General features: G+C 39.3%; 1 protein-coding gene across 1 annotated transcript in view; it reads left to right on the forward strand.

Annotated features, from left to right (window-relative positions):
• The window catches only part of sspo (SCO-spondin), a 343,053-nt gene that overhangs the window by 49,995 nt on the left and 265,851 nt on the right, over window positions 1-27,207 (forward strand). The window contains exons 11-17 of the mRNA XM_062021522.1: window positions 12,753-12,909; window positions 15,245-15,497; window positions 15,567-15,708; window positions 21,573-21,708; window positions 22,728-22,900; window positions 26,104-26,322; window positions 26,382-26,547. Of these exons, the coding sequence (XP_061877506.1) occupies window positions 12,753-12,909; window positions 15,245-15,497; window positions 15,567-15,708; window positions 21,573-21,708; window positions 22,728-22,900; window positions 26,104-26,322; window positions 26,382-26,547 (1,246 nt within the window). The remainder of the gene's footprint in view (window positions 1-12,752; window positions 12,910-15,244; window positions 15,498-15,566; window positions 15,709-21,572; window positions 21,709-22,727; window positions 22,901-26,103; window positions 26,323-26,381; window positions 26,548-27,207) is intronic.

The following is a 27,207-nucleotide window of genomic DNA, read 5'->3' on the forward strand; positions in this document are numbered from 1 at the left end:
CTAAGACAGTCTTGTGAAATCACAATATCCCATTTTAACTGGCTAGCCACTAACATTTTTTAACAAATCATGAATTACTTTGTACCATGTTTGTACAAATAATAACTCATGTAAAATACAAAAGTAAACTCTCAAATTTTTAAATCATGTCACACTTTGAACTGGACACCAAATCTGTTATCTGTTTCTTTGTCAGTTAGTAGGAAGCCTGGCATTGCATGCTGTTAACTAGTGTGCTGTACTCTGGTGTGTAACTTGACACTGCAACTCTGAGTGAGTCTTGCAGATGTGCATCAGTGAGGCGTGTTCTGTGTTTGTTCTTGATGAAGTTCATGTCAGAAAAGGCTGATTCACAAAGATAAGATTTTTCCTCATTGTTTGCGGAACCTTCTTGATCTTTTGGACATATTTTCACAGCAATCTGGCCTTAAGCTTAATTATGATAAATGTAAAATGTTAAGGATCGGAAATCTAAAGGGAACGTCCTTTCGAATGGAATGCAAAGTGCCTGTTTTGTGGACAGATGGACCAGTTAACATACTCGGTGTTGTTGTCGCAGAAAATCTGGAAGATCTAGGCTCAGTAAATTATGATAATCGACTAAGAAAGCTGGACAAAATTATGCAATTATGGAAAGAGAAATCCCTAACCTTGTATGGTAAAATGTCTATTGCCAACTCGTCAATTATTCCTCAATTTATTTATTTGTTTTTGTCATTACCAGCTCCATCACAAAACTTTTTTAAGATTTATGAGCGGAGGGTCTTCGATTTTGTCTGGAACGGCAAACCAGAAAAGATTAAAAGAAAGGTTTTTCACAAAGAGTATGAATATGGTACCCTGAAACTTCTCAACCTTGAAGCTATGTGCCTGTCTTTAAAAGCATCAATTGTTCCAAAGATGTATTTAAACATTGAGTGGTACACAAATGTCCTGTTGGACAAAAAACATGTACTGTATCAAAATAAATTGTATCCTTTTTTACAAGTGATCCCCTCCCAGAGAGTCTGCTGGGAAACATGGCAGGGTTCATAAAGGAAACAATCCACTCATAGTGGTGTTTTCAATTTTATGTGCCAGAAAAAAGAGACGATATTTTGCAGCAGTTAATATGGATGAACTCTAATATTGTAATAGATGGAAGGCCTTTCTTTTGGAAAAATATGTTTGAAAGAGGAATCATTTTTGTCAATGATATTATCAATGAGAATGGTAAAATTATGAAGTATGATGAATTTAGAGGTATGTATTGTGATGCTTGCTCAAGCTTTTCATTTTATCAACTAACTGGAGTAATTGGGAAAAGATGGAAACAAATAATTAATTATGGAACTACTAAATTATTAGTTTGTAAACTTCTAATAAGAAATTCTAGTTGGCAAAAAGGAACTAAAATAAATAGAAAAATACGTAATTTTTATTTAATAAAGAAATCTTTGAAGGCTGCCTCATACAACACAAATGGAAAATGGGAGGACTTTTTTGACTGCCCGTTGCCATGGGATGCCATATTCAAACTAATCTATAAAACCACTATCGATGTGCAAAATCGTTATTTTCAAATTAAAATTATTTATAACTTCTTACCCACAGGGAAAATGTTAAAATTATGGAATATGACAGAGTCAGATGATTGCCGATTTTGTTGTCAGGAGCCTGAATCCACCCTGCATTTGTTTTGGTATTGTCATATTGTGTCTTTGTTTTGGGTGGAAGTTGAAAAAATGTGTTTAAGGATTGGTTTGTTTATGAAGCTTAATGTGGTTTCTGTTATTTTAGGAGAGTTCATTGACAATCATGATTTAGTCAATTTAATTATAGTACTCGGTAAAATGTTTATTTTTAAGGCCAAAAACAGATATTCACTTAGTATTACTTTCTTTAAAACATTTATTCAGTATTTTCTAACTTTAGAAAGTTACATGGTTGAAAATGATAATGATGCCAAAAAACATTAAAAAAAAGATGATTAGTCCTCAAAGGCTTATTTTGAAAGTATAATTATGTTTATAGATTATATGATATCTGTTGTTGTGTTCCCTAATTTGAGTGACCTGGACATAATCTGGACTGTACATAAATGCTTATTTTGAAAATGTAATTTTGTTTATAAATTATATGCAATCTGTTGTGTTCCCTAATTTTTTTCTGTGTTCATGAATGAAGGTGTGTGTTGCTGAGTCCGACTTGGACATTATCTGGACTGGGCCTGGTTTTAAAAACCCTTTAAACAAATCTAATTTCATTGACAACCTGGTCTGTTGAAGATAAGGCCCTTTTTTAAAAAATAAAATAAAATAAGATAAATAAATAAAAAACATTTTCTTGGATAAAAAAGAAAGTAAAACCATATAAAAATAATTACATAAAAAATAGTAATTAATGAAAATGTTAGTGGACCAGCAGCCTATACAATCATGTGTGTTTCAGGGACTGTGTCCCTTGCAGATGTGTTGTCTATGTTGTGGGAACCAGAATATTGGTAGCAGAAAGAAATAACCCCTTTTGTGTGAGTGGGTGTGGATGAGTGTGCATGGGGGAGGTTGTTTGGGTTGATGCACTGATTGAAAGTGTATCTTGTGTTTTTTCTATGTAGATTTGATTTAAAAAAAAAAAAATTTTTTTTTAAATGTTTTTATTTATTTTATTTTATTTTTTTAATTTTTTTTTTAGAACAGGCTCAGGACTCATCTGGTCCTTACGGGCGACCTGGTGCCCGCGGGCACCGCGTTGGTGACCCCTGGCCTAAGGCTTATGAGGCCCATTTTTTATTTATTTTTTTATTTCAACTTAAAAACGTATGAGCCTATGCCTACAACATAGGCTATGTGTTTATCTTTATTTTCCTGCCTGTTGTTGACAATGGAGATTGTCTGATATTTTGTCATGGCTGCAGATCAATCAATAAAAGTTCATCTTTGTCGCAAAATTGTTCACTGTTTCACTGTGCACCCCGCCGTCGTCCCTATTTGAGCATTATAACGTTAATAAGTTAATATTCATTGAAATAAATTCAGAACATTTTTTTTTTTTACCTAACAAAAATATAGGCCTTGTCTTTCTAAAACATTTTTTTAACTTCTTAAAAGCATCGTTCTGCTTGCTGCAACTGCGCACACAAAGTGTGAGGAACGCACTCCTGATCTGAGGGCATTGGCAACAATAGTCAACACTTTCTTAATGGAAATGACAATAATATTATAATAATGATAAATACCGCCCGGGTGGTGGGCGGTTGTGGTTTTGATAAAATGTTGGTTCGGGTGGATGACGACTTTTGTGATGCGGTTGCGGATGACATAATTGCCTATCCGCGCATCTCTAGGATCCAATCACAAGTTGCGAAAACAAGAAGTGGCCCAGGAACCATACGAGCCATAGAAAAACACAGAAAAGTCACGGGTACAATAACCAGGAAGATAAAGTGTTTGTCTTACACCTAGTAATCCACTGTGGACAGACAAAGCCAAGCAATGCAGGTTTAGCGAGCTGTGCGCGCTCCCGCGAAGGAAATACATTTTTGGCAGGCAATCACATTTTGGCACAACACCGGCGCCAAAATGGTTTGCTCGCCACTTTCACACGAATCCACCGACTACGACGGTACCACTGGCTTATACGACATTGGATGGGTGCTACAAATTGCAACATTAGCAACTTCCTCCTGGGGGATCCTGAAGCGTTCCCAGGCCAGAGAGGAGATGTAATCCCCCACCTGGTCCTTGGCATGCCCCGGGGTCTACTCCCAGTGGGACGTGCAACGAGGACCTCCCAAGGGAGACGCTCGTGAGGCATTCGCACGAGATGCCCGAACCACCTAAACTGGCTCCTTTCCAAGTGAAGGAGCAGCGGCTGTACTCCGAGTCTCTCTAGGGCAGGGGTCGGCAACCTTTACCACTCAAAGAGCCATTTTGGAAACTTTCATAAATTAAAGAAAATAATAGGAGCCACAGAATTTTTTTGAAAATTTAAAATGAAAAACACTGCATACAAAACTTAAATTGTTTTGTGCTATGTTAACCAGGGGTCTCAGACACACCAGGGGTCTCTGACACACCAGGGGTCTCAGACACACCAGGGGTCTCAGACTCACCAGGGGTCTCAGACACACCAGGGGTCTCAGACACACCAGGGGTCTCAGACATACGCACCGGCACGCATCTCAATATGGAAATTTGATGTTAGTTTGGCCCGTGACTTGTGATGAGTGGCGCTTGATAGCGTCATGCCTGCCAACTCTATCAAAATTCCGGGAGGCTCCCGAATATCAGGACGGGCTGGCACTGCTTGGCGCCCTCTACAGGCTGCCCAAACAGTGCACCTGCCCTGCCACATGTAGAATGCAGCTTCTGCTTGCTCACTTAACACAGCAAGGCGTACTAGTTCAGCAGCCACACAGCTTACACTGACGGTAGTCGTACAAAAACAACTTTAACACTGTTACGTTGCAAATATGCGCCACACTTTGAACCCACACCAAAAAAGAATGACAAACACATTTCTGGAGAACATCTGCACTGTAACACAACATAAACACAACACAACCAATACCCAGAATCCCATGCAGCACTAACTCTTCCGCTCAACCAACGCACGAAGGGGGGGTTGATGTGTGGGTGGGTTTGGTGGTAGTGGGGGTGTATAATCTAGACCGGAAGAATTAGGGCTGCATGGGATTCTGGGTGTTGGTTGTGTTGTGTGTATGTTGTGTTACAGTGCAGATGTTCTCCAGAAATGTGTTTTACATTCTTTTTTGGTGTGGGTTCACAGTGTGGCGCATATTTGTAACGTAACAATGTTAAAGTTGTTTGATACGGCTACCGTCAGTGTAAGCTGTGTGGCTGATGAGTAAGTATGCTTTGCTGTCTCCTATGTGTGCAAGTACAAACTGCATACAACATGTGGCCGGGCTGGCACGCTGTTTGTAAATGCTATAGAGGGCAATTACTGCAGTGCAATTAAGGTACTCCCTTAATCTAGTCATTAGAGTGAAAATAGGATTATATTTGCCCTGGGAATTATCTAGGAGAGGTACTAAGATCCATAAATCTCCTGGGAAAACCGGGAGGGTCGGCAAGTATGTAGCTGAGCCGCATCAGAGGGGTCAAAGAGCTGCATGTGGCTCCGGAGCCGCGGGTTGCCGACCCCTGCTCTAGGGTGACTGAACTTCTCACCCTATCTCTAAGGGAGATGCTAGCCACCCTTCTGAGGAAACTCATTTCGGCCGCTTGTGTCCGCGATCTTATTCTTTCGGTCTGACCTACAGTACATCCAAGCACTCGGACACAACTCTTGCTTTGGTTGTCCAGAGATTCGATGGCCCTCAGCAGGGTCCCCCTCACCCCGTACTCCCTCAGCACCTCCCACAGGATCTCCCGGGGGACCCAGTCATACGCCTTCTCTAAATCCACAAAGCACATGTAGACTGGATAGATGGATGGATGTGGTGACATAAATTACGGTATTTTGAGAGGTGAAGTCGGGCTAAGTAGGACATCACTGAAGGCCTAGGTGAGAAACACACAGCCCGCCACTGGTTTTAAGTAATCCTTGTAACTTAAAAAAAAATCACAGATTTTTAAAAATAAATTAAGTATTGATGTTTTACTTGTTTTATACCACACAGACTTAGAAGTAGACACTAGATGGCAGTACAAGTGCATGCTCAGAGTTTGTGGTCAAATTACTGCACTGATTTAGGTCATTATAACTAATAATAGTAATAATTATTTATAATTAATAAAAACAACACCACTAAGCTTTCTTATTGTCCGCTGTCTGCTATGTCATCCACAAGTTGCAGACATTTTCCCTGTATGTTTTAAACTTGAAAACATCCTGCATGTTAAGAGCATTTGTGAACTGCGATTGAGTATTTTTATATGTATTTAACATTTAGTAAGACAATTACCGGTAATCAAATATTTTCATTTTTAATGCTGACCGAGCAAGGAGGAAGCGTTTACATGTTAGAGAAGTTCAAGTAACAATAATTTCTCATAGTCTATCATTTACCAACTAATATTAGCACCATAGGTCACTCTCAACAGTGACTCAACAAATGCTCTTAATGTGCTCTTGTGTTTGAATGTGTAAATATTTAAGATGGACAAACACTTTTCAAGTGTAAAACATACACGACAAGTGTTTTGCAACTTGTGGATGACAGGGCAGACAGCGGACAAAATGAAAGGCTTTGTAATTATATTTATTTGTTACTATTATTACTTATACTGAATTATGTGCTTTTACTGCTGTAGAAACGTGAGGTCCACTCTTGCTTTATATAACTGTGTTTAATGAACACCTTAGTACATCAATCCTACTCCGTTGTACTCTTTACTGGCAACACTACCGCTCTCTGTGCTATAAACATCTGATTGATTGACTGAGACTTTTATTAGTAGGTTGCACAGTGAAGTACATATTCCGTACAATTGACCACTAAATGGTAACACCCGAATAAGTTTTTCAACTTGTTTAAGTCGGGGTCCACTTAAATTGATTCATGATACAGATATATACTATCATATATACTATCATCATAATACAGTCATCACACAAGATAATCACATTTAATTATTTACATTATTTACAATCGGGGGTGTGGAGGGGGGGGGTAGGATATGGACAGCAAGTAGTGGACATAGAGAGAGAGAGAGAGAGAGAGAGAGAGAGAGAGAGAGAGAGAGAGAGAGAGAGAGAGAGAGATCAGAAGGCATAAGAAAAAGTATCTGCATTTGATTGTTTATATTTGATTATTAGCAATTGATTATTAGCAATCCGGGGAGGGTGTTAGTTTAGGGTTGTAGCTGCCTGGAGGTGAACTTTTATTGCGGTTTTGAAGGAGGATAGAGATGCCCTTTCTTTTATACCTGTTGGGAGCGCATTCCACATTGATGTGGCATAGAAAGAGAATGAGTTAAGACCTTTGTTAGTTCGGAATCTGGGTTTAACGTGTTTAGTGGAGCTCCCCCTGGTGTTGTGGTTATGGCGGTCATTTACGTTAAGGAAGTAGTTTGACATGTACTTCGGTATCAGGGAGGTGTAGTGGATTTTATAGACTAGGCTCAGTGCAAGTTGTTTAACTCTGTCCTCCACCTTGAGCCAGCCCACTTTAGAGAAGTGGGTAGGAGTGAGGTGGGATCTGGCGTGGAGGTCTAGAAGTAACCTGACTAGCTTGTTCTGAGATGTTTGGAGTTTAGATTTGAGGGTTTTGGAGGTGCTAGGGTACCAGGAGGTGCATGCGTAATCGAAAAAGGGTTGAACGAGAGTTCCCGCCAGAATCCTCATGGTGCTTTTGTTGACCAGAGAGGAGATTCTGTAGAGAAATCTCGTTCGTTGGTTGACCTTTTTGATTACCTTGGTTGCCATTTTATCACAGGAAAGGTTAGCCTCTAGAATGGAACCTAGGTAGGTGACCTCATCTTTCCTGGTGATAACAATGTCACCCACTTTTATAGTGAAGTCATTGACTTTCTTAAGGTTGATGTGGGACCCAAACAGGATGGATTCCGTTTTACCCAAGTGTATGGATAGCATAACTATCCATCTAACTTCCGGGAACACGTGAGAGACTCGAGACCTCAGTCTCTTAAAGGGGCAGTGCCCATTTTCACAACATTACATTACATCCCTCCTTTTCTTTCAAATTAAATGTCCTTGTTTCTGCTGAAAATTGGATTGTATGATGACACTTAACTTAAATCAAACTAAAGATTTTGCCAGCTCAAACTTTCACAATGATAATACAATACAAATATTTGAAATGGATAACAAATGCCTCCTGACATCAGTATACAGGAGTAAATAGGAATTCAAAGGTTAATTCAGTCCAAAAGTCTCCTGGGGAGTCGTCTGCTCTGACAGGATATCTCTTCTGGTCTTGATCCGGACCTTGTTGTTATCGTTGTTGATCCTGGTCATGAACCTGATCATCAATACTGTCCTCATCATCATCATCCTCACTGCTGTCACTGTCACAATTCAGTGGGACAAATGGCTGGTGTTTGAGAAGCTTATACAGAGACCTGTGCCTGGTGACTTCATGTCCCTGTCTTTTTGCGGTGACCATTGTTCCTTTCACTGAGATGACATTGTATGGCTTGGGGTTGAATGGTGTGACCATTTTCCCGGTTCTCTTCTGACGTATCAGGACAACATCACCCTGTTACAACTGTGAGTGCATGGCATTCCTCCTTACGTCCCCATATAGTTTCATTTTTGTCCTCCTTAGTACATCAGTTTGCCTGAGGTCATTGTCGTTGGCGGGGTGAGAGATGGAGAGCAATTTTATTGACATGGGTCGACCAAAGAACAATTCTGCTGGAGACCGGTTGGTGGTGTGGTGAGGAGTGGCGCGATAGTTGCGAAGGTACTTGTACAATTTTTTTTTCCATGGCTTGCCTTCAACCATGGCAGTGTGCACAGCCTTGATCTAAGGTCTGTTGAATCTTTCAACTTCTGCATTGGCCTGCGGCCACTATGGTGTGATTTTCCTGTGGTCGAAACCGAGGTAATGAGCAAAGTCACAGAATATATTGCCTCAGAATGGGGGCCCGTTGTCACTCTTGACGACTTCTGGTGTGCCCACCAAGGAAAATATTTTATCCATGACAGGGATTAGTGTGTGTGCTGAGGTTGAGGATGTGATCTCGACGAAGGGGAATCTCGAGTATTCGTCCAGCATAACAAACAGGTAATCACCGGAGGGTAGGGGACCGCAAAAGCCCACAGAGACATTTTTCCATGGTCCAGTTGGGAGTTCAGACATTTGTAGTGGCTGGTGTTCTGTTCTCGGTACTGTCAAAGTGTGGGAATTGCGGGGGCTCAACTAAGGCCGCCATCGAGCTTGTTTTCGTTTTTTGTTTTTTTTCTCTAATTGAATCTCTCTTTCGTTCTGTCTGTAGTGCTGGTTAGCAGTGGTGTAGCTTGTATGATTCAATGATTTTCACTTACAAGGCCGATCAGCTTCGTAGCGTGTCATGTTACTGCTAAGTGCAGTGAATGGGGCGGACGGTCCTGGAGGGGAATATCGATGGGTTCTTTCGCAGCTTGTGCTCCGCATCCTCGTCGCCAATGTAGAAACGTGAGGTCCACTCTTGCTTTATATAACTGTGTTTAATAAACACCTTAGTACATCAATCCTACTCCGTTGTACTCTTTACTGGCACCACAACCGCTCTCCGTGCTATCAACATCTAACTTCCGGGAACACGTGAGAGACTCGAGACCTCAGTCTCTTAAAGGGGCTGTGCCCATTTTTACATTACAACTGCCATCTTGTGTTTACTTTTAAAGGCCTACTGAAATTATTTTTTTAAATTTAAACGGGAATAGCAGATCCATTCTATGTGTCATACTTGATCATTTCGCGATATTGCCATATTTTTGCTGAAAGGATTTAGTAGAGAAAATCGACGATAAAGTTCGCAACTTTTGCTCGCTGATAAAAAAAAGCCTTGCCTGTACCGGAAGTAGCGTGATGTCACAGGAGGCAATATTCCTCACAATTTTCCTTTGTTTACAATGGAGCGAGAGAGATTCGGACCGAGAAAGCGACGATTACCCCATTAATTTGAGCGAGGATGAAAGATTCGTAGATGAGGAACGTTACAGTGAAGGATTAGAGAGGCAGTGATGGACGTATCTTTTCTGACCGTAACTTAGGTACAAGCTGGCTCATTGGATTCCACACACTCTCCTTTTTCTATTGTGGATCACGGATTTGTATTTTAAACCACCTGGGATACTATATCCTCTTGAAAATGAGAGTCGAGCACGCGAAATGGACATTTAAAGTGACTTTTATCTCCACGACAATACATCGGTGACACACTTAGCTACTGAGCTAACGTGACAGCATCGTTCTCAAATGAAGATAGAAACAAAATAAATAAATCCCTGACTGGAAGGATAGACAGAAGATCAACAATACTATTAAACCATGTACATGTAACTACACGGTTAAAAATTCTCAGCCTGGTAAGGCTTAACAATGCTGTTGCTAACAACGCTAAGGCTAATTTAGCAACTTAGCAACCGGTGTTGTGCCTGCAGACCTCACAGAACTATGATAAAAACATTAGCGCTCCACCTACGCCAGCCAGCCGTCATCTTCCCATCAACAGCCGTGCTCACCTGCGTTCCAGCGATCGACGGCGCGACGAAGGACTTCATCCGTGGGTTTGGCGGCAAGCATCGGCTAGGCGTCTGCTAGTCCTTGTTGTGTTGCTGTAAGTATTGTACTTAGCCACTAATACACCAATGGATCCCACCTACAACGTTCTTCTTTGCAGCCTCCATTGTTCATTAAACAAATTGCAAAAGATTCACCAACACAGATGTCCAGAATACTGTGGAATTTTGTCGAAGAAAACAAGAGGTTTCTGTATCGGGTTCGACGGGGTCCAACCACTTCCGTGGATTTTGTGACGTCACGCGCATAAATCATATCCAAGGGAGTTTTTCAACCGGAAGTGTGGCGGGAATTTTAAAATTGCACTTTATAAGTTAACCCGGCCGTATTGGCATGTGTTTCAATGTTAAGATTTCATCATTGATATATAAACTATCAGACTGCGTGGTCGGTAGTAGTGGGTTTCAGTAGGCCTTTAAGCCTGTGTGGTAAAAAATTTGTAAAACAGCAATACAGTGTTTGTTTTACAATTTTTGTTGAAATTATGTGGTTTTTGGTGTTAATGTTACAAGGAACACTTTAAACATTGAATTTGTTTCAATAAAATCCCAAATTAATTTTATTTTATTGAAAAAAATAAGCCTCAGAATATTTGTTGTCAGTGAAAAGCTGTTGTGAATTCAGCAGGCATTTTAGGCTGCAACAATAACAAAACAATCCTGCAGAATCCTGGAGGAACTGATTAGCTTTGTGTCTTGTCAGGTAATGATAAGAATTTAGCAAAGTTTAGCTACTAATGTTACCTATCATTGAATGTATATTATATCATAACAACACCATGATTGCAAATTGTTTATTGCTTCTCTTGGACTGATTTTGTGTATATGCACGAGCTCCCTGTGTGTACGTGTGTACAAGACGGCTGTGAGTGACAAGCAGATTAATTCTTAGGCAAACAATTTTTATTCAATATATATATATATATGAATTGTGAAAAATATAGACATTTAAAATATATATATATTGTATTTTCCGGACCATAGGGCGTACCGGATTATAAGGCGCACTGCCGATGAATGGTCTATTTTCGATCTTTTTTCATATATAAGGCGCACCGGATTATAGGCCGCATTTAAAGGAGTCATATTTAATAAAACATTTTCTAAATGGAAAACACTTCCTTGTGGTCTACGTAAAATGTAATGGTGGTTATTTGGTCAAAATGTTGCCTAGATTATGTTTTACAGATCATCTTTAAGCCGCTTACTGACAGTAGCATCAGGATGCGCCGTTTTGTGGGCGATCTTATTTACGTGGCTCACCTGCGACAGCGTCTTTTCCCCGTCATCTTTGTTGTACTGGTGTAGCGTGCAAGGACGGGAGTGGAAGAAGTGTCAAAAGATGGGGCTAACTTTTTTAATGACATTCAGACTTTAAATAAATCAATAACGGAGCAGCATCTCCTCATCCGGAAACAACAACAACAACAAGGAAATGTGTCCCGCGAAAAACCGTCCGACTGGAACTCTCTAATAACTAAAGTTCCTTGGGTCAATAGTGTAAACTCACTACACCGGTATGTTTTAGCACTTTCATGGCGAGTTTACTGACAGATATAAAAGTAAGAACTTTGCACTACTTTATATTAGAAATGGCAACAGCGGAGGATGAATGTCCCATAACAAGAACATAGAGAAAAAGAAGAAGCTTATCAACTATGGTGTCGGCACGGATTACAAAGGCGGACTCGCGCAATTTTTCAGAATTTATGCAGATCCCAAATACAGATCAGCAGGTACCAGAAGGTAAGAAAAGTTTCTTTTGCATAATGTAGCGAAACAAAACACCAGATAATATGTCTTACCTTATACACACACCATAATAATACTCATATGTTTAATGCGCCGACAATCCATCAAGCGGTGCGGCTTCATAGCTTACCAAAGTCATACTAAAATATTTTGATAGATTTTTGAGCGCCGTGTGTAATGTTCTATATTTTCAATGGAACATATAAAATGTTGGTGTTGTTTACTTGAGTCATATTGCCATCACATTGCAGTCTACACGTATCTCTTATGTTTGACTGCCATCTACTGGTCACACTTATCATTACACCATGTACCAAATAAAATTGCTTCGAGGTTGGTAAGCAAAGCCAGAATTATTCCGTACATTAGGCGCACCGGGTTATAAGGTGCACTGTCGAATTTTGAGGGGAAAAAAAGGATTTTAAGTGCGCATTATCGTCCGGAAAATACGGTACATGTTCTGTTAAACTACTCATAGTAACAATAGCTAGCTGGTGGGTGTTCTTGTTATATTTTTTGGTTAAATGTTATCATTGTGCGAGTTGCAATTAAACAGCCACTTTAAAAACAGAAAATAGAGTTGATGTAATCCTTCAAATTCATCAGTAGTCTTATCAGGAACTCACAGGAAAAGTCACAAGAGATGTCAACACAATTGTTACACATTGGATGTCCATTAATTCAATCCATCCAATAATACATCCAATGCTGGAACTTTACTGACAAACCTCATGCAGCCTTAATATAATAATGATGACTATGACTTATCAGTTGCTGTGATGTGTTCATTGTGTGTTTTTCAGTTGGACCCAGCAGCGTACATCGATACATGCTTGTACCTTTTCTGTAGCCTGCCACCTAAGGAGCGGGAGGCAGCAGTGTGTGACACGCTGGCCAGCTATGCTCGGGAGTGTGCCCAGCAACATGTTATCCTGTTGTGGAGGAGAGACACGTTATGTGGTAATGTAAATATTTGCAGCTTTTTGGATCATTTATTCATGTTGTATCGTGTTAAGACAATAAAACATCCTCCGTTTTTCAAACCAGTTTTGTTCTATTCTGAGTGAAATTTGACAGAGATACACTACTACAGCATATAGTATAAATGATGCACTTTTTACAGTCACTAATGGTGTTATAACAGGGCTAATGTTAGCACATGTACAGCTAAAACGTAACATCTAAAACACACCGCAACATGTTTTCTCTAATTAGAAGTGGAATTCTTGTAGGATGAAATGTGAAAAGTTCTTTATTATATAAATGTTATTTTTCATAGTTTTTATGTAATAATTGAAGAGTTGTGACGTGATGTCACTTTTTACAGTGTGTAGGTTGAGTGCGATCATGTGACTGATAGGCTTTTGTTCAATTGGTAAAATGGAGTCAAATGTCACTCGTGCTTACGTTGGAATGTCTCTCTAACAACAACAAGCCAAATAAATATGTCTTTGCAAGCAGTAATCAATAGTTTATCAATGAATATAATGATTTACAAAACACAAAACCAGTGAAGTTGGCCTGTTGTGTAATTCGTAAATAAAAACAGAATACAATGATTTGCAAATCTTTTTAAACTTATATTCAATTGAATAGACAGCAAAGACAAGATATTTAATGTTCGAAATGAGAAGCGTAATTTTTATTTGCAAATAATCATTAACGTAGAATTTAATGGCAGCAACAAATTGCAAAAAAGTTGGCACAGGGGTATTTTTACCTCTGTGCAACATGGTGTTTCCTTTTAATAACACTCCGTAAACATTTGGGAACTGAGGAGACCAATTTTTGAAGCTTTTCAGGTGGAATTCTTTCCCATTCTTATTTGATGTACAGCTTAAGTTGTTCAACAGTCCGGGGTCTACGTTGTGGTTTTTTAGGCTTCATATTGCACCACAGTGTCAGTACATGGACTATGATGCAGTTTCCTGCGTGGGTTGCTTTCCCGAGATGCAAACGAACTGAAGCAAACATGGCGTGGAGGTAAAAACATGATTTTATTCTACACTAACAAAACTCAAAAAAGGTATAAACAAAAGGCGCTCCCAGCGGAGGTAAAAACTTGACTATGAAAAACAAAAGACATGCACTTGGGCATAAAAACTATAAACATTAAATCAAAACTTACTTGGCATGAGATGAAACAAGAACTATGGTAAACAGGTGCAGAGCATAAATTTGTGTGGAGAAGGTGTGATGTCGCCAGCAAGACCAACAGAAAAAGACAGGCTTTAAATAACAGTGACATGATCAGTGAAAACAGGTGTGTGACTCGAAACTTGAAACAGGTGCGTGACAAGACAGGTGAAAACTAATGGGTGACCATGGAAACCAAACCAAACAAGGAAGTGCAACCAGGAACTAAAAAGAGTCCAAAAAACAGACACATGGCCAAAACAAAAACATGAACAGACATGACACACAGATTTTCAACGGGAGACAGGTCTGGACTACAGGCAGGCCAGTCTAGTACCCGCACTCTTTTACTATGAAGCCACGCTGTTCTAACACGTGGCTTGCCATTGTCTTGCTGAAATAAGCAGGGCGTCCATTATAACGTTGCTTGGATGGCAACATATGTGCCAGCTTTTTTGAAACATGTTGCAGACATCAAATTCCGAATGAGCTAATATTTGCAAAAAATAACAGTTTTCCATTTCAAACTTTTAAGTATCTTGTCTTTGCAGTCTATTCAATTGAATATATGTTGAAAAGGATTTGCAAATCATTGTATTTTGTTTTTATTTACGATTTACACAACGTGCCAACTTCACTGGTTTTGGGGTTTGTAAATAAATGTATTGACCCAAATGAAACTCAAAGTAAAAATAATTTTTCTTCTAAGCAAAAATATTCAAGCAAAAGTAAAAAGTATGGTGTATTAAAATTATTCTTACAAATGCAATCAAACGATTGGAATATTTATTGTGATTAATCGCATTTGTTTGTAGTTAACTTGTAAATATATAAATAATGATAAATAATATTCTTTGTCGTATAAAGTAAAAATGGAAGGTTTTTTTAATCTCTAATAAGTTTTTAATACTATCAACATGTGACTGTACGATTTGTTTGCATTATGTAAATGTTTGTGTATCAAACATTATGCTTAACACAAAATTAACAGAAACACTCTTTACACGTGCAGGGACGCACATATTATCTGTCACTCAAACAATCTCTCACACATGCTTAGCACTTCTGACGCAAGACTCCCTTTAAAAACAAACCTACTATAAATGACGATGAAAATAACTTTTTGTTGAGCCCTTTTCCTCCATGTGTTTCTCCACAGCTCGTGTTTGTCCCAGAGGTCAGGTCTTTTCAGACTGTGTGTCCTCTTGCCCCCCCAGCTGTGCGTCCCCCCAACTTCCCGGGCCAACCGCATCCACGGTCCAGTGCCGTGAGGAGTGTGTTGGGGGTTGCGAGTGTCTTCCAGGTCTGTACCTCCACCAGGGACACTGTCTCAAAAGAGACGACTGTCCTTGTTTCCATCGCCGACGTTCATATCAGTCAGGAGACAAGATCCAGCAGAGATGTAACACCTGGTGAGTGTTTTTGATCTTGTCCTTCTCGAAATGTCCATGCTTCACACTGCCTTTATGTTCCGGATGCAGCGTCTGCAGTGCAGGTCAGTGGCAATGTAGCGAGGAGAAATGTGCAGCTCAGTGCAGCCTGATGGGGGCGCTACATGTCACCACCTTTGACAAAAAGAGATACTCACTCCAAGGAGGAGATTGTCCCTTCACAACCGTGGAGGTGAGACCTGACACTGACACTGATTGGATTAAATAGACCTGCACAATCCAGAACAGAGATATTCAACTACAAAACCCAAAACCAGTGAAGTTGGCATGTTGTGTAAATCGTAAATAAAAACATAATACAATTATTTGCAAATCCTTTTCAACCTATATTCAACTGAATAAACTGCAAAGACAAGATATTTAATGTTCGAACTGAGAATTTTTTTTTTTTTTTTTGCAAATAATCATAAACTTAGAATTTAATGGCAGCAACACATTGCAAAAAAGTTGGCACAGGGGCATTTTTACCACTGTGTTACATGGCCTTTCCTTTTAACAACACTCAGTAAAACGTTTGGGAACTGAGGAGACCAATTTTTGAAGCTTTTCCGGTGGAATTATTTCCCATTCTTGCTTGATGTACAGCTTAAGTTGTTCAACAGTCCGGGGGTCTCCGTTGTGGTATTTTACGCTTCATAATGCGCCACACATTTTCAATGGGAGACAGGTCTGGACTACAGGCAGGCCAGTCTAGTACCCGCACTCTTTTACTACAAAGCCACGCTGTTGTAACGCGTGCAGAATGTCGCTTGGCATTGTCTTGCTGAAATAAGCAGGGGCGTCCATGAAGAAGACGTTGCTTGGATGGCAATATATGTTGCTCCAAAACTTGTATGTACCTTCCAGTATTAATAGTGCCTTCACAGATGTGTAAGTTACCTTGGGCACTTATACACCCCCATACCATCACAGATGCTGGCTTTTGAACTTTGCGCCTATAACAGTCCGGATGGTTCTTTTCATCTTTGATCCGGAGGACACAACGTCCACAGTTTCCAAAAACAATTTGAAATGTGGGCTCGTCAGACCACAGAAATCTTTTCCACTTTGCATCAGTCCATCTTAGATGAGCTTGGGCCCAGCAAAGCCGGCGCCGTTTCTGGGTGTTGTTGATAAATGGCTATCGCTTTGCATTGTAGAGTTTTAACTTGCACTTACAGATGTAGCGACGAACTGTAGTTACTGACAGTGGTTTTCTGAAGTGTTCCTGAGCTCATGTGGTCATATCATTTACACACTGATGTCGCTTTTTGATGCAATACCTCCTGAGGGATCAAAAGTCACGGGCTTCCCGCTTACGTGCAGTGATTTCTACAGATTCTATGAACCTTTTGATGATATTACGGTATAATATATATTAGTGTATTCAATTGAATATAGGTTGAAAAGGATTTGCAAATCATTGTTTTCTGTTTTTATTTATGATTTACACAACGTGCCAACTTCACTGGTTTTGGGTTTTGTAAATTGTTTTAGGGGCCACATTTCCAGAAAGCTAAAGACCGGTGGGCCAGACTTCTCCCTTCACTATAAGTCTTATTTTGTATATTCCTGAGAACTAGTGTCCTCTACAGGAGACATTTGATTTTGATCTATTTATTTTGTCCGAGTTACAGGAGCGCTCTGCTGTTTTTAGGGACCTTCTTCAAAAAAAGTTAATCAAAGATTATCTCTATGACAGTACCGTAGTGTTTTTAAGAATCTGCGGCAAAAATTTGAGTCTCTTGCAATTTTTTTGAACTGAACACATGGGCCAACACTTGAATAGATGAAAAAGGAAGAACCCAAAGTGGAACTTTGAGGAACACTACCTGTACACTACCTATACAACAGGAGCACTCTAGTGTTTTAAGCATGCACAATATGCTGCAAGCGCCCCACAAGTCACTCCTAAAAGCCAAGGACGTTTGCGGCTGTGCCCGGATGCACGCAATTGGTGTCATTTTGACGTTATTTTTTCTGAAATAAACAACAAATTATGTCTGAATATAGTTCTAAACATAGTACAGCTCATAAACCTACAATAAAACATGCTATTACTTCGTTGAAGTATAATTTTGACCCTGTTATTTGGTGCACTTTGCTGCTACATTCCTGCAGTGTTTAGTGACCAGCAGGCACTCGAACAAGCACCCGACGACACAATAAACGTAAAAAATATACACAGAATGACCAAAAATAAAACTTATTGCCCTCATTTTGCCAAAATCTACATTAGCTTTGGACCAACAATCGTGGAGAAATTGTGACTTTTGTGTGAAGAAGGTCAACTATGGTAGCAGCCTTCAATGTATTTATAATCACTGTATGTATGACTCATTATGTGTTAATATAACTCAGAATCAGAATCAGAAGTACTTTATTAATTCCCGAGAGGACATTGAGATTTTCAGCACAATCCCATTCAAGATCAGACAAACATTACAGGACAGAAATAGGATCGCTGACGGGTCTGCCCACTTCCGACGCCTCTTACAAAAAAAGGTAAGAAACAGGTAAATATTCAGTCAAAGGCTGGACTCCAGGGAGGGGGTCCAGACTGAGGCCAAGGAAAAAAACCTCATTGACATAGCACACATAAACATGTTACATAGAATCCACAAAACTTGCAACAAAGGGTAGGGAATGGGAGCTGCAGCTGTTTAAGCGCTACTCAGCTCTAAAAAGTAGATACAAGACAAGACAAAAAGAGCAATCAGGGAGAGACAGGAGGGGGAAAAATGTGACCGCCTCCACCGAGTGCCAAGGCTTTCTCTGGTAAATTAATTAGTGTACTTTTGTAGTTATTTCCTTATATACTCAGATATGGTAACACTGGCAAGCAGTAGAGAATCCATCCATCCATTTTCTACCGCTTGTCCCTTTTGGGGTCGCGGGGGGGGGGGGGGGGGGTATGCTGGAGCTTATCTCAGCTGCATTCGGGCGGTAGGCGGGGTACACCCTGGACAGGTCGCCACCTCATCACAGGGCCAAGCAGTTGAGAATATGGAGTGATTTTTGGTCCAGAACATATTTTGCTTTATTCATTATTTACTTTGTTGTATATTTTTATATGAGATTTCCAGTTAATTTTCTCACCTATTATTACACTCAAAATGTGTTTTTTTTACTCATTCAATGTCTGTCTATTTGTATTTGTATTTGACTTTCTCTTCTGCTGCTACCGAATTCCGTTATTTTAGTTTTACTGAGATTCAAAGATAGTCTGTTTTGGTCAAACCATCTTTTATATTTATTAATTTCATTATGTTGTTATTTGTATTAGCTTCTGTGTGTTCCTTCCTGAACAAAACGCAGACGCTCTGTCGTGTGTTTACCTAGCACAAGACGCTGTAATAGGTGGTTCTCCAATGTTGTTCGTGAACCTTCACTTCCCATACATGTGTTATTTCTGGGTAGGGGGGAAAGCGATTTAAAAGCTTTCCACAATTCTTGCGGGTGGAGCAGCCCCATCCTGCACCACAGGGCATTTTTACGCGTCGAAAAACTAACAAGGAAACACAAACGCATAGCATCAGCTCAAAGATAGTAGTAGACCCTGAGGTCACGTGCCTTTTGACCAATCATTAAGGGGATCGACTGAAACCATGTTGGCCATACTCTCTTTCTACACGACTCTGCTACTAGTGATACACAGGCTCTATCTGGTAGTGCGACAAAGAATCCCTTGATTAAAGTACAAATCCAATATCCATCCATCCATCCATTTTGTACTGCGTGTCCCTTTTGGGGGCGCGGGGTTGGCTGGAGCCTATCCCAGCAGCAGGGTACACCCTGGACAAGTCGCCACCTCACTGCAGGGCCAACACAGATAGACAGACAACCGATCAATATTCAAACAGGTAAACATATTGAAATTTCATGTATTGGTAGAGTACAATATCCTGAAAATCTTGAACAAAACATATACACAAATTCTTCCAATCAATTTTCAAAATAGATTTGTTAAAAGAGAAATCAAAAATCAATCAATCAATTAATCAATCAAAGTTAATTTATATAGCCCGTGTGCAGCCCTTTGAGACACTCGTGATTTAGGGCTATACAAGTAAACTTTGATTGATTGATAATCACAAGTGTCTCAAAGGGCTGCACAAGCCACAACGATATCCTCGGCTCAGATCCCACATTAGGGCAAGAAAAAACTCAACCCGATGGGATACAATTAGAAACCTTGGAGGGGACCGCCCCCCACCCCCCACCCCCCTCCCCGGGCGACCGGTGCAATGGATGTCGAGTGGATCTAGTTAATAGTGTGAGAGTCCAGTCCATAGTGGGGCTAGCAGGGGATCATCTTGAGTGGAGACAAGTCAGCAGCGCAGAGACACCCCCAACTGATGCACAAATGAGTGGTCCCCCCCCGGGTCCTGAATTTGAACAGTCATTTGTGGTCAGGAGAGGGGGGCAGAGCAGAAAAGAGATGGCAGATCAACTGGTCTAAAAGGGGGGTCTATTTAAAGGCTAGCGTATACAAATTAGTTTTAAGATGGGACTTAAATGCTTCTACTAAAATATTCTAAAAGGAAGTGAGCTCTTTACTAAATCAAGATTTAGAACAGGGGTGAGGGAAATACATATTTCCATCAAAGATGTTAGTTTATGGAACAATCTTGACAGTGAATAAAACAATCTAAATATCTTACTGTCAAAAAAAAAAATCAGGATGAAAAAATATGAGTTGGAGTAAATTTTTGTTTCCATGTTTAGTTATTTTGTTGTATATTATGAACTATTTACAATCGACATGTTATAATATATATATAGCTAATCTTCTGAGTTGAACAACAAATGTTGTAAATGTATGAATAAGGGGCATATATTATAAGTTTTACTTCTTTCTGCTCCTTTTCATTTCATTATTTATTTTCAAAGTTATTGTCAGGCTAGGTCAAAAATGGGACTCAGATGCAGAGTTGGGAACAATCCGGCAGGCTTTTATTTTGAAAGTTTCTTTTCACCTCCAGAGTCAGGGCAAATCAACATAGGCTATAACCTGACTAGTCGGCAAAAAAAGGTTCCACAAAAAGGAACAACCGAAAATCACTCCGAAAGGAGGAAACAGAAAAACAATTACGAACTATACTTGGCGCAGGATATAATCTATGAAATTTATCACAAACAAAAAAACGCTCCAAAAGGAGGGAGAAACAATGGCTATAAAACTTCTACACTGTATCTTATCTAAAAAAAGTTAACAAAAGGTGTCACTCAAAATATTGAGGAAAAGGAAGAACTGTAAGAAAAAACTGAAAACTCACCACTTCGGCTGCAAAGCTAAATAACCAAAATCACTCTGCTGAAGAGGAGAAAAAGAAAACTCAAAATATCAACGAGGGAATTCAGGATCAAGATATTCAAACAAGAGACGAGGCAAGGCTTGGACAGGACGCTTGAGAGGCACGAACAAACGAGACAATCTGGCACAGAACAAAGCGAGGCGTGGGCTTATAAGACACATGAGGATAATGGGGAACAGGTGGAAACAATAAGGGATCAGGGATGACGTCAGACTGATGACACAAAAGGAAGGGAAAGTGACCTGAAACGAGAGGAGAGTTACTTTTTAAACTAAAACATGCAATTCACAAGACAGAAAAAACCAAGACAAGACATCCCTCACCGCGGTGTGACAGTTATGTTGATTGTTTTTTGTTTGACCTTAAATGAATGAAAGAAAACAAACAAACAAACAAAAAAAATATTTTCCAATATTCAAACAGTGTTACTGTTCAAACGATGTGTAATGTTACAGTGGCCAAACATATTGAATATACTTGTTAAATAAAACATCCGCCTTGTTTTTAATGAACGTTTAGGGCCCTAAGCTACTGTATTTTAATGTACTTGGAGAGCTACGTTTTCTTCTGAGGTGGTACATGGTGAAAATTTTTTCGAGAACCACTGCATTACTGTATTACAAACATCAGCACCATTGGGAACTACTTTCACAATAACAAAAATCATGTATTGCTATGATGATCTGGATAATCTTGTATTTGATCTTCTTTGCACATTCTATGTTTTGCATTCTGTTAGGATTATGTTGACAGAAAGCTTGTGGTAAGCGTGCGCTGTGGCGAGTGCACATCTGGAGGAGGAGGAAGAGCGACAGGCTGTCTGAGAGAAATGTCAATCACTGCCCTTCGCACCACAGTCACCATCACAGACACTGGTAAATTTGTTCAATCTCACCCATTAATCAAACCTTACTGACTTTGTTCAAACCAGCAACAGAAGTAATGTTTTCATTCTTTATGTGATTATAGCATCTTTTATGTGTTCTGTGTTCGAATCAATTGCCAAAATGAAATATTGACATTACTTTAATCAATCCCATGTTTTTTTTTAGTTTGTTTTTTATATTATAAACTATCTGTACAAAACATAGTAGCTTTCTGTTACAACTGACAAAGTTATTTAGTGAAATATTTATGAATGTATCACACCAATGATTAGTGAGTCGTATCTTTAAAATACGTCGTTTTGTACTCAAACATGTGAATGTCTCTCTAACGCACAGGTGTCAAACTCAAGGCCCGGGGGCCATATTTGGCCCGCCACATCATTAAAGCGGCCTGCGAAAGCCCTGAAATAATATGAGTCAATAAAGCATTTTGTAATTTACTAAATGTAATCTTTTCATTGTGACAGACAGAAATACATGTATTGCATGCTATTGGGTATATTTTAAACTTTATTATCTAATAATGCAACAAATATAATACTATTATTAATTTCATCCATCCATCCATTTTCTACCGCTTGTCCCTTTTGGGTTCGCGGGGGGTGCTGGAGCCAAACTTTTAACAATTAAAACAGTTATTCCTCAAATTGTACACTGTAGAAATGACAATAGATTTTACAGTAAAAAAAAACTATAGTACCGTGTTCCATTTACAGTAATATGCTGTAAAAACCATTGTAAATTTTACGTGAAAGTTCTGGCGATTTAGCTGCCAGTTTTTTGTTTTTATTTATTGAAAAATAAACATTTTTTACAGTTTATGTAAGACAAATATAATAATCAAATGCACAGCAATTCATTTTATAATATCATAAGGTGAATTCATTTATATTTATAAATTATACACGGTTACAAGCGGCCCTCTTAGGGCAGTCTATACTGCGATGTGGCACTCAGTGTTACCGTGTTCGACACCCCTGCTCTAACGTGTACTTTGATAATTCCAGGGGGCGTGACCCTAAATGGGCAAAGGGAGCTGTTGCCCGTGGTTACAGGAGACCTGGTAGTGCGGAGGGCGTCTTCTTCCTTTCTCCTAATTCAGACATTTGGAGCTCAGCTTCTCTGGCACTTAGATGGACCTCTCATCATCATCACCCTGCAGCCTCACTTCACCAACAAGGTGGTCTTCAGACTATACTGTACATTTAGAGTGTGATCTAAGAAAGGTGTTTTTGTGTCGATATTTTGTACGTTTTGTGCAAACTAGAACAGCAATCGTTTTGGCAAAAAGAAGGCGATCGGTGCCAAGACAGACGGTGAAGAGAAAGAGTGCATGTTAACATATTTCAACTGTCAGAACTTATTAGACATACAGGTGAAACTTAAAAACATTTGAATATTGTGCAAAAGTTCATTCATGTCAGCAATTCAACTTTAAATGTGAAACGAATATCCGATACAAAATCATTACACACAAAGTGAGATATGTCAGGTCTTTGTTATAATTTTGATGATCATGGCTTACTTGCAGGTTTTCATAAGCTATAAGCCATAATCATCAAAATTGTATCAAAAAAAGGCTGACCGTCTTTTTCGGACTATAAATCGCTCTTAAAATCCTTTCATTTTATCAAAACTCGACAGTGCGCCTTATAACCTGGTGCGCCTAATTTACAGAATAATTTTGTTTTGTGCTTACCGACCTCAAAGCTATTTTTTTTGGTACATGGTGAAATGATAAGTGTGACCAGAAGATGGCAGTCACACATAAGAGATACATGTAGACTGCAATATGACTCATGTAAACAACACCAAAATGTTATATGTTCCATTGAAAATATAGAACATTACACAAGGCGTTTAAAAATCTATCAAAATGTTTTAATACAACTTTGGTAAGCTATGTAGCCGCACCACTTGATGGATTGTACTGTGGTTCAACTTACGAGTATTATTATGGTGTGTGTATAAGGTAAGACATATTATCTTGTGTTTTGTTTCACAATATTATTTAAAAGCAACATTTCTTACCTTCTGGTACCTGCTAAACTATATTTGGGATCTGCATAAGTCCTGAAAATTTGCGCGCTTCCGCCTTTGTAGTCCCTGCCGACAACGTAGTCGATAAGCTTCTTCTTTTTCTCTATCTTCTAGTTATGGGACATTCACCCTCCGCTGTTAGATAGATAGATATTACTTTATTGATTAATCAGGAGAGTTCCCTCAGGGAAATTTAAATTGCTATTTCTAATGTAAAGTAGTGTCAAGTTCTTACTTATATCTGTCAGTAAACTCGCCATGAAAGCGCTAAAACATACCTGTGTAGTGAGTTTTCCTTATTCACCCAAGGAACTTTAGTTCTTAGAGAGTTCAGGTCGGACTGTTTTTCACGGGACACATTTCCAGCGTTGTTATTGCACTGGTGAGCCACGGATGAGAAGATGCTGCTCCGTTATTGGTTTAAGTAAAGTCTGAATGTCATTAAAACAATTATCTCCATCTCTTGACACTTCTTCCACTGTCGTCCTTGCACGCTACACCGCGCCACGTAAATAAGACCGCCCACAAAACGGCGCATCCTGAAACGACTGTTAGAAAGCGGCTTGAGGATGATCTATAAAACATAATCTATGGAACATTTTGACCAAAGAACCACCATTACATGTTATGTAGACCACAAGGAAGTGTTTTATATAATAATAATATGACTTTAATGCGGCCTATTATCTGGTGCGCGTTTTGTGTAAAAATAAACCTGACTAGACTCGCTCATCGGCAGTGCGCCTTGTAATCCGGTGCGCCCTATGGTCCGGAAAATACGGTAAACTTTTTTGTGTTGCATGATGAACCCATGTCATATTTTAGTTTCACCATGTACATTTAATAGCTGGAATACACAAACCTTTTCACGATATTCAAATATTTTAAGTTGCACCTGCATCTTCTACCCAGCAATTACATTTTTGAACTGCTTGATGACTTAACGCTGGGGTGCTTGAATCTTGTGTCACTAGGCAGATTTCAAACTGTAAATCCCGACCCGCCCACTCTGCGCACCACGCTGATAGTCCCTCCCAGTCTCCATCTCTGGAAGTGCACAAAATCGTGCACGAGAGCTGTGTGCACATGCAGAGGTTGTTGAATTGCATCGAAGGATCCGCTAGTTTTTATTTTGTTGAAGACTATCGGTAGCACACGTCGCCACGCAAAAGCATAAACACAAAATATAGGAAAATGGAACATTAGATTAACTGCCGAGAAGGAAAACAGCCACTTGCACGGGCAAAGTTAGTCCAAGACTGGCCTGCAATGCCCTCCATCTTGAATATGCCGGACCAATATTTATTTGAGCTTTGTCTCTTATTTGTTTTTTTAGACAGCGTCTTTCTTTTCTTCCTCTGATTTCTTCTTTTTTTTTAACATTATATTCTGTAACAGCAAGTGCAGGCATTGCGATCTTTCCTGGTGGGTGTTTGGCAGCCTTGCTTTATTGCAAACAAGTTAGCCTAGTGCACACATTTCACTTTATATCGCCAATGAGAAGGATCTTTTGTGGACTCTGATCACCCCTCCTTTCTCTAAATCCTGTGATTGGATCTGGAGATGTCGACCGCCAGGAAGATTTTGTCTTCCGGGGTTTTATTTACTAAAACACTTAATTTTAAGGCACAGACATCACACAGACATATAATTTTTTTCAGAAATTATTACTTTTATGATATACTATATGATGCTAATATGATATATACAGTGTATCTTTTTTTAGTTAAAGAATATAACTCAGGTACCCCAGCTTCAAGGGTTGATTTGGAGCCAGCAGACATATGGCTTACTTATGAAAAAACTTTCTGCAGCATGCCTTTTTTCACCCCCTGGGTCATTTCAGCACCATCCCAGTTAATGCCGACGTTTTGTAAAAAATTGCGACCCATAAAAATTTGCTGACCCACGTTGCTGACCTTGTGCAGTCATGCGCATCAATGCTAAAACTGTCTTTGAACAAAATAACCATGGCAATTAGGGTAAAAACTATGCTCGATTGTTGTTGGGGTTTTTTTAACCTAAAATGCATGGCGGGATGTTTGTCTACTCTAATGCTTCACAAATATTTTTGTTGCGTTAATGTTCATTTTTAGTCATATGAAATATAACATAAAATTCAAACCGTGCATTTTTTAAAAAGTAATTATTGCTTTTTGACACGGAAAAATATCTCTTTGTTCTTTAATTTTATGTATGTGAATTTAAAACAAAAATTCAAATGACAAAACATACACTGACTGTACGTCCAACTGATTAAAGCATATTAAAAGAGTGCCTCAGAAGTGTTGTCCGATATTTCAGGACCGTTAAAAGAAGTAAATTGTGTGTTTTATATTGAAGGTGCGCGGTCTATGCGGAACCATGACCTGGAACCAGCATGATGACTTCATGACCCCAGAAGGAGATGTGGAGAGCAGCGTCTCATCTTTTATTAGTAAATTCACCACGGAACACTGCAGCTTATCCCAAATAACACCTCAGGACGCCTGCACTGCTTATACCCAGAGGAGGAACTATGCTGACTCTGTGTGCTCCATCATTCACAGCTCAGTCTTCCAGGTGTGTTTGCACTTTGTGTGCTGTAACTTGCAGCTTCTTATGGGTTACCGCTCTTTTAGGCATGTCACGATGTCGTGGACAGGGAGCCTTACCTGCGCCTGTGTCTGTCAGAGGTGTGCGGCTGTGTGACCCAGGAGTCCTGTCACTGCACCGTGCTCACTGCCTACGCCCGACACTGTGCCCAGGAGGGCATCGCCGTCCAGTGGCGCAACCAAACCTTCTGCTGTAAGTCATTCTAACTTCTAGAGTTGACGGAATTTGCTGTCATGATCAGTGTTCGGACAATTACTTTTAAAAAGTAATTATTATAGTTACCAAAAAAGTAATTGACTTACTAATGTAATGACTCTTTAAATTTTTTTTATTAACGAATTAAATTTAAACAATGTAATTAATTACTAGAGGAAGTAATTTAATGCATTGAGACATGCCATACACAGTTGTGAGTAGTGTTGTCCCGATACCAAAATGTATTTCGATACTTTTCGGTACTTTTTGATACTTTTCTAAATAAAGGGGACCACGAAAAATGACATTATTGGCATCGTTTAAAAAAAAAAATCTAAGGGTACATTAAACATATGTTTCTTATTGCAAGTTTGTCCTTAAATAAAATACTGAACATACAAGACTAATTGTCTTTTAGTAGTAAGTAAGCAAACAAAGGCTCCTAACTAGTCTGCTGACATATGCAGTAACATAATGTGTCATTTTCCATTCTATTATTTTGTCAAAATTATTAAGGACAAGTGGTAAAAAATGAATTATTAATCTACTTGTTCATTTACTGTTAACATCTGCTTGCTTTCTCTTTTAACATGGTGTATGGTATTTTATTTTATTTATTTTTTGTCATAAAGAAATACAATCATGTGTGCTTACGGA

The sequence above is a fragment of the Entelurus aequoreus genome, linkage group LG15, assembly GCF_033978785.1.
Source record: "Entelurus aequoreus isolate RoL-2023_Sb linkage group LG15, RoL_Eaeq_v1.1, whole genome shotgun sequence".
Lineage (NCBI taxonomy): Eukaryota > Metazoa > Chordata > Actinopteri > Syngnathiformes > Syngnathidae > Entelurus > Entelurus aequoreus.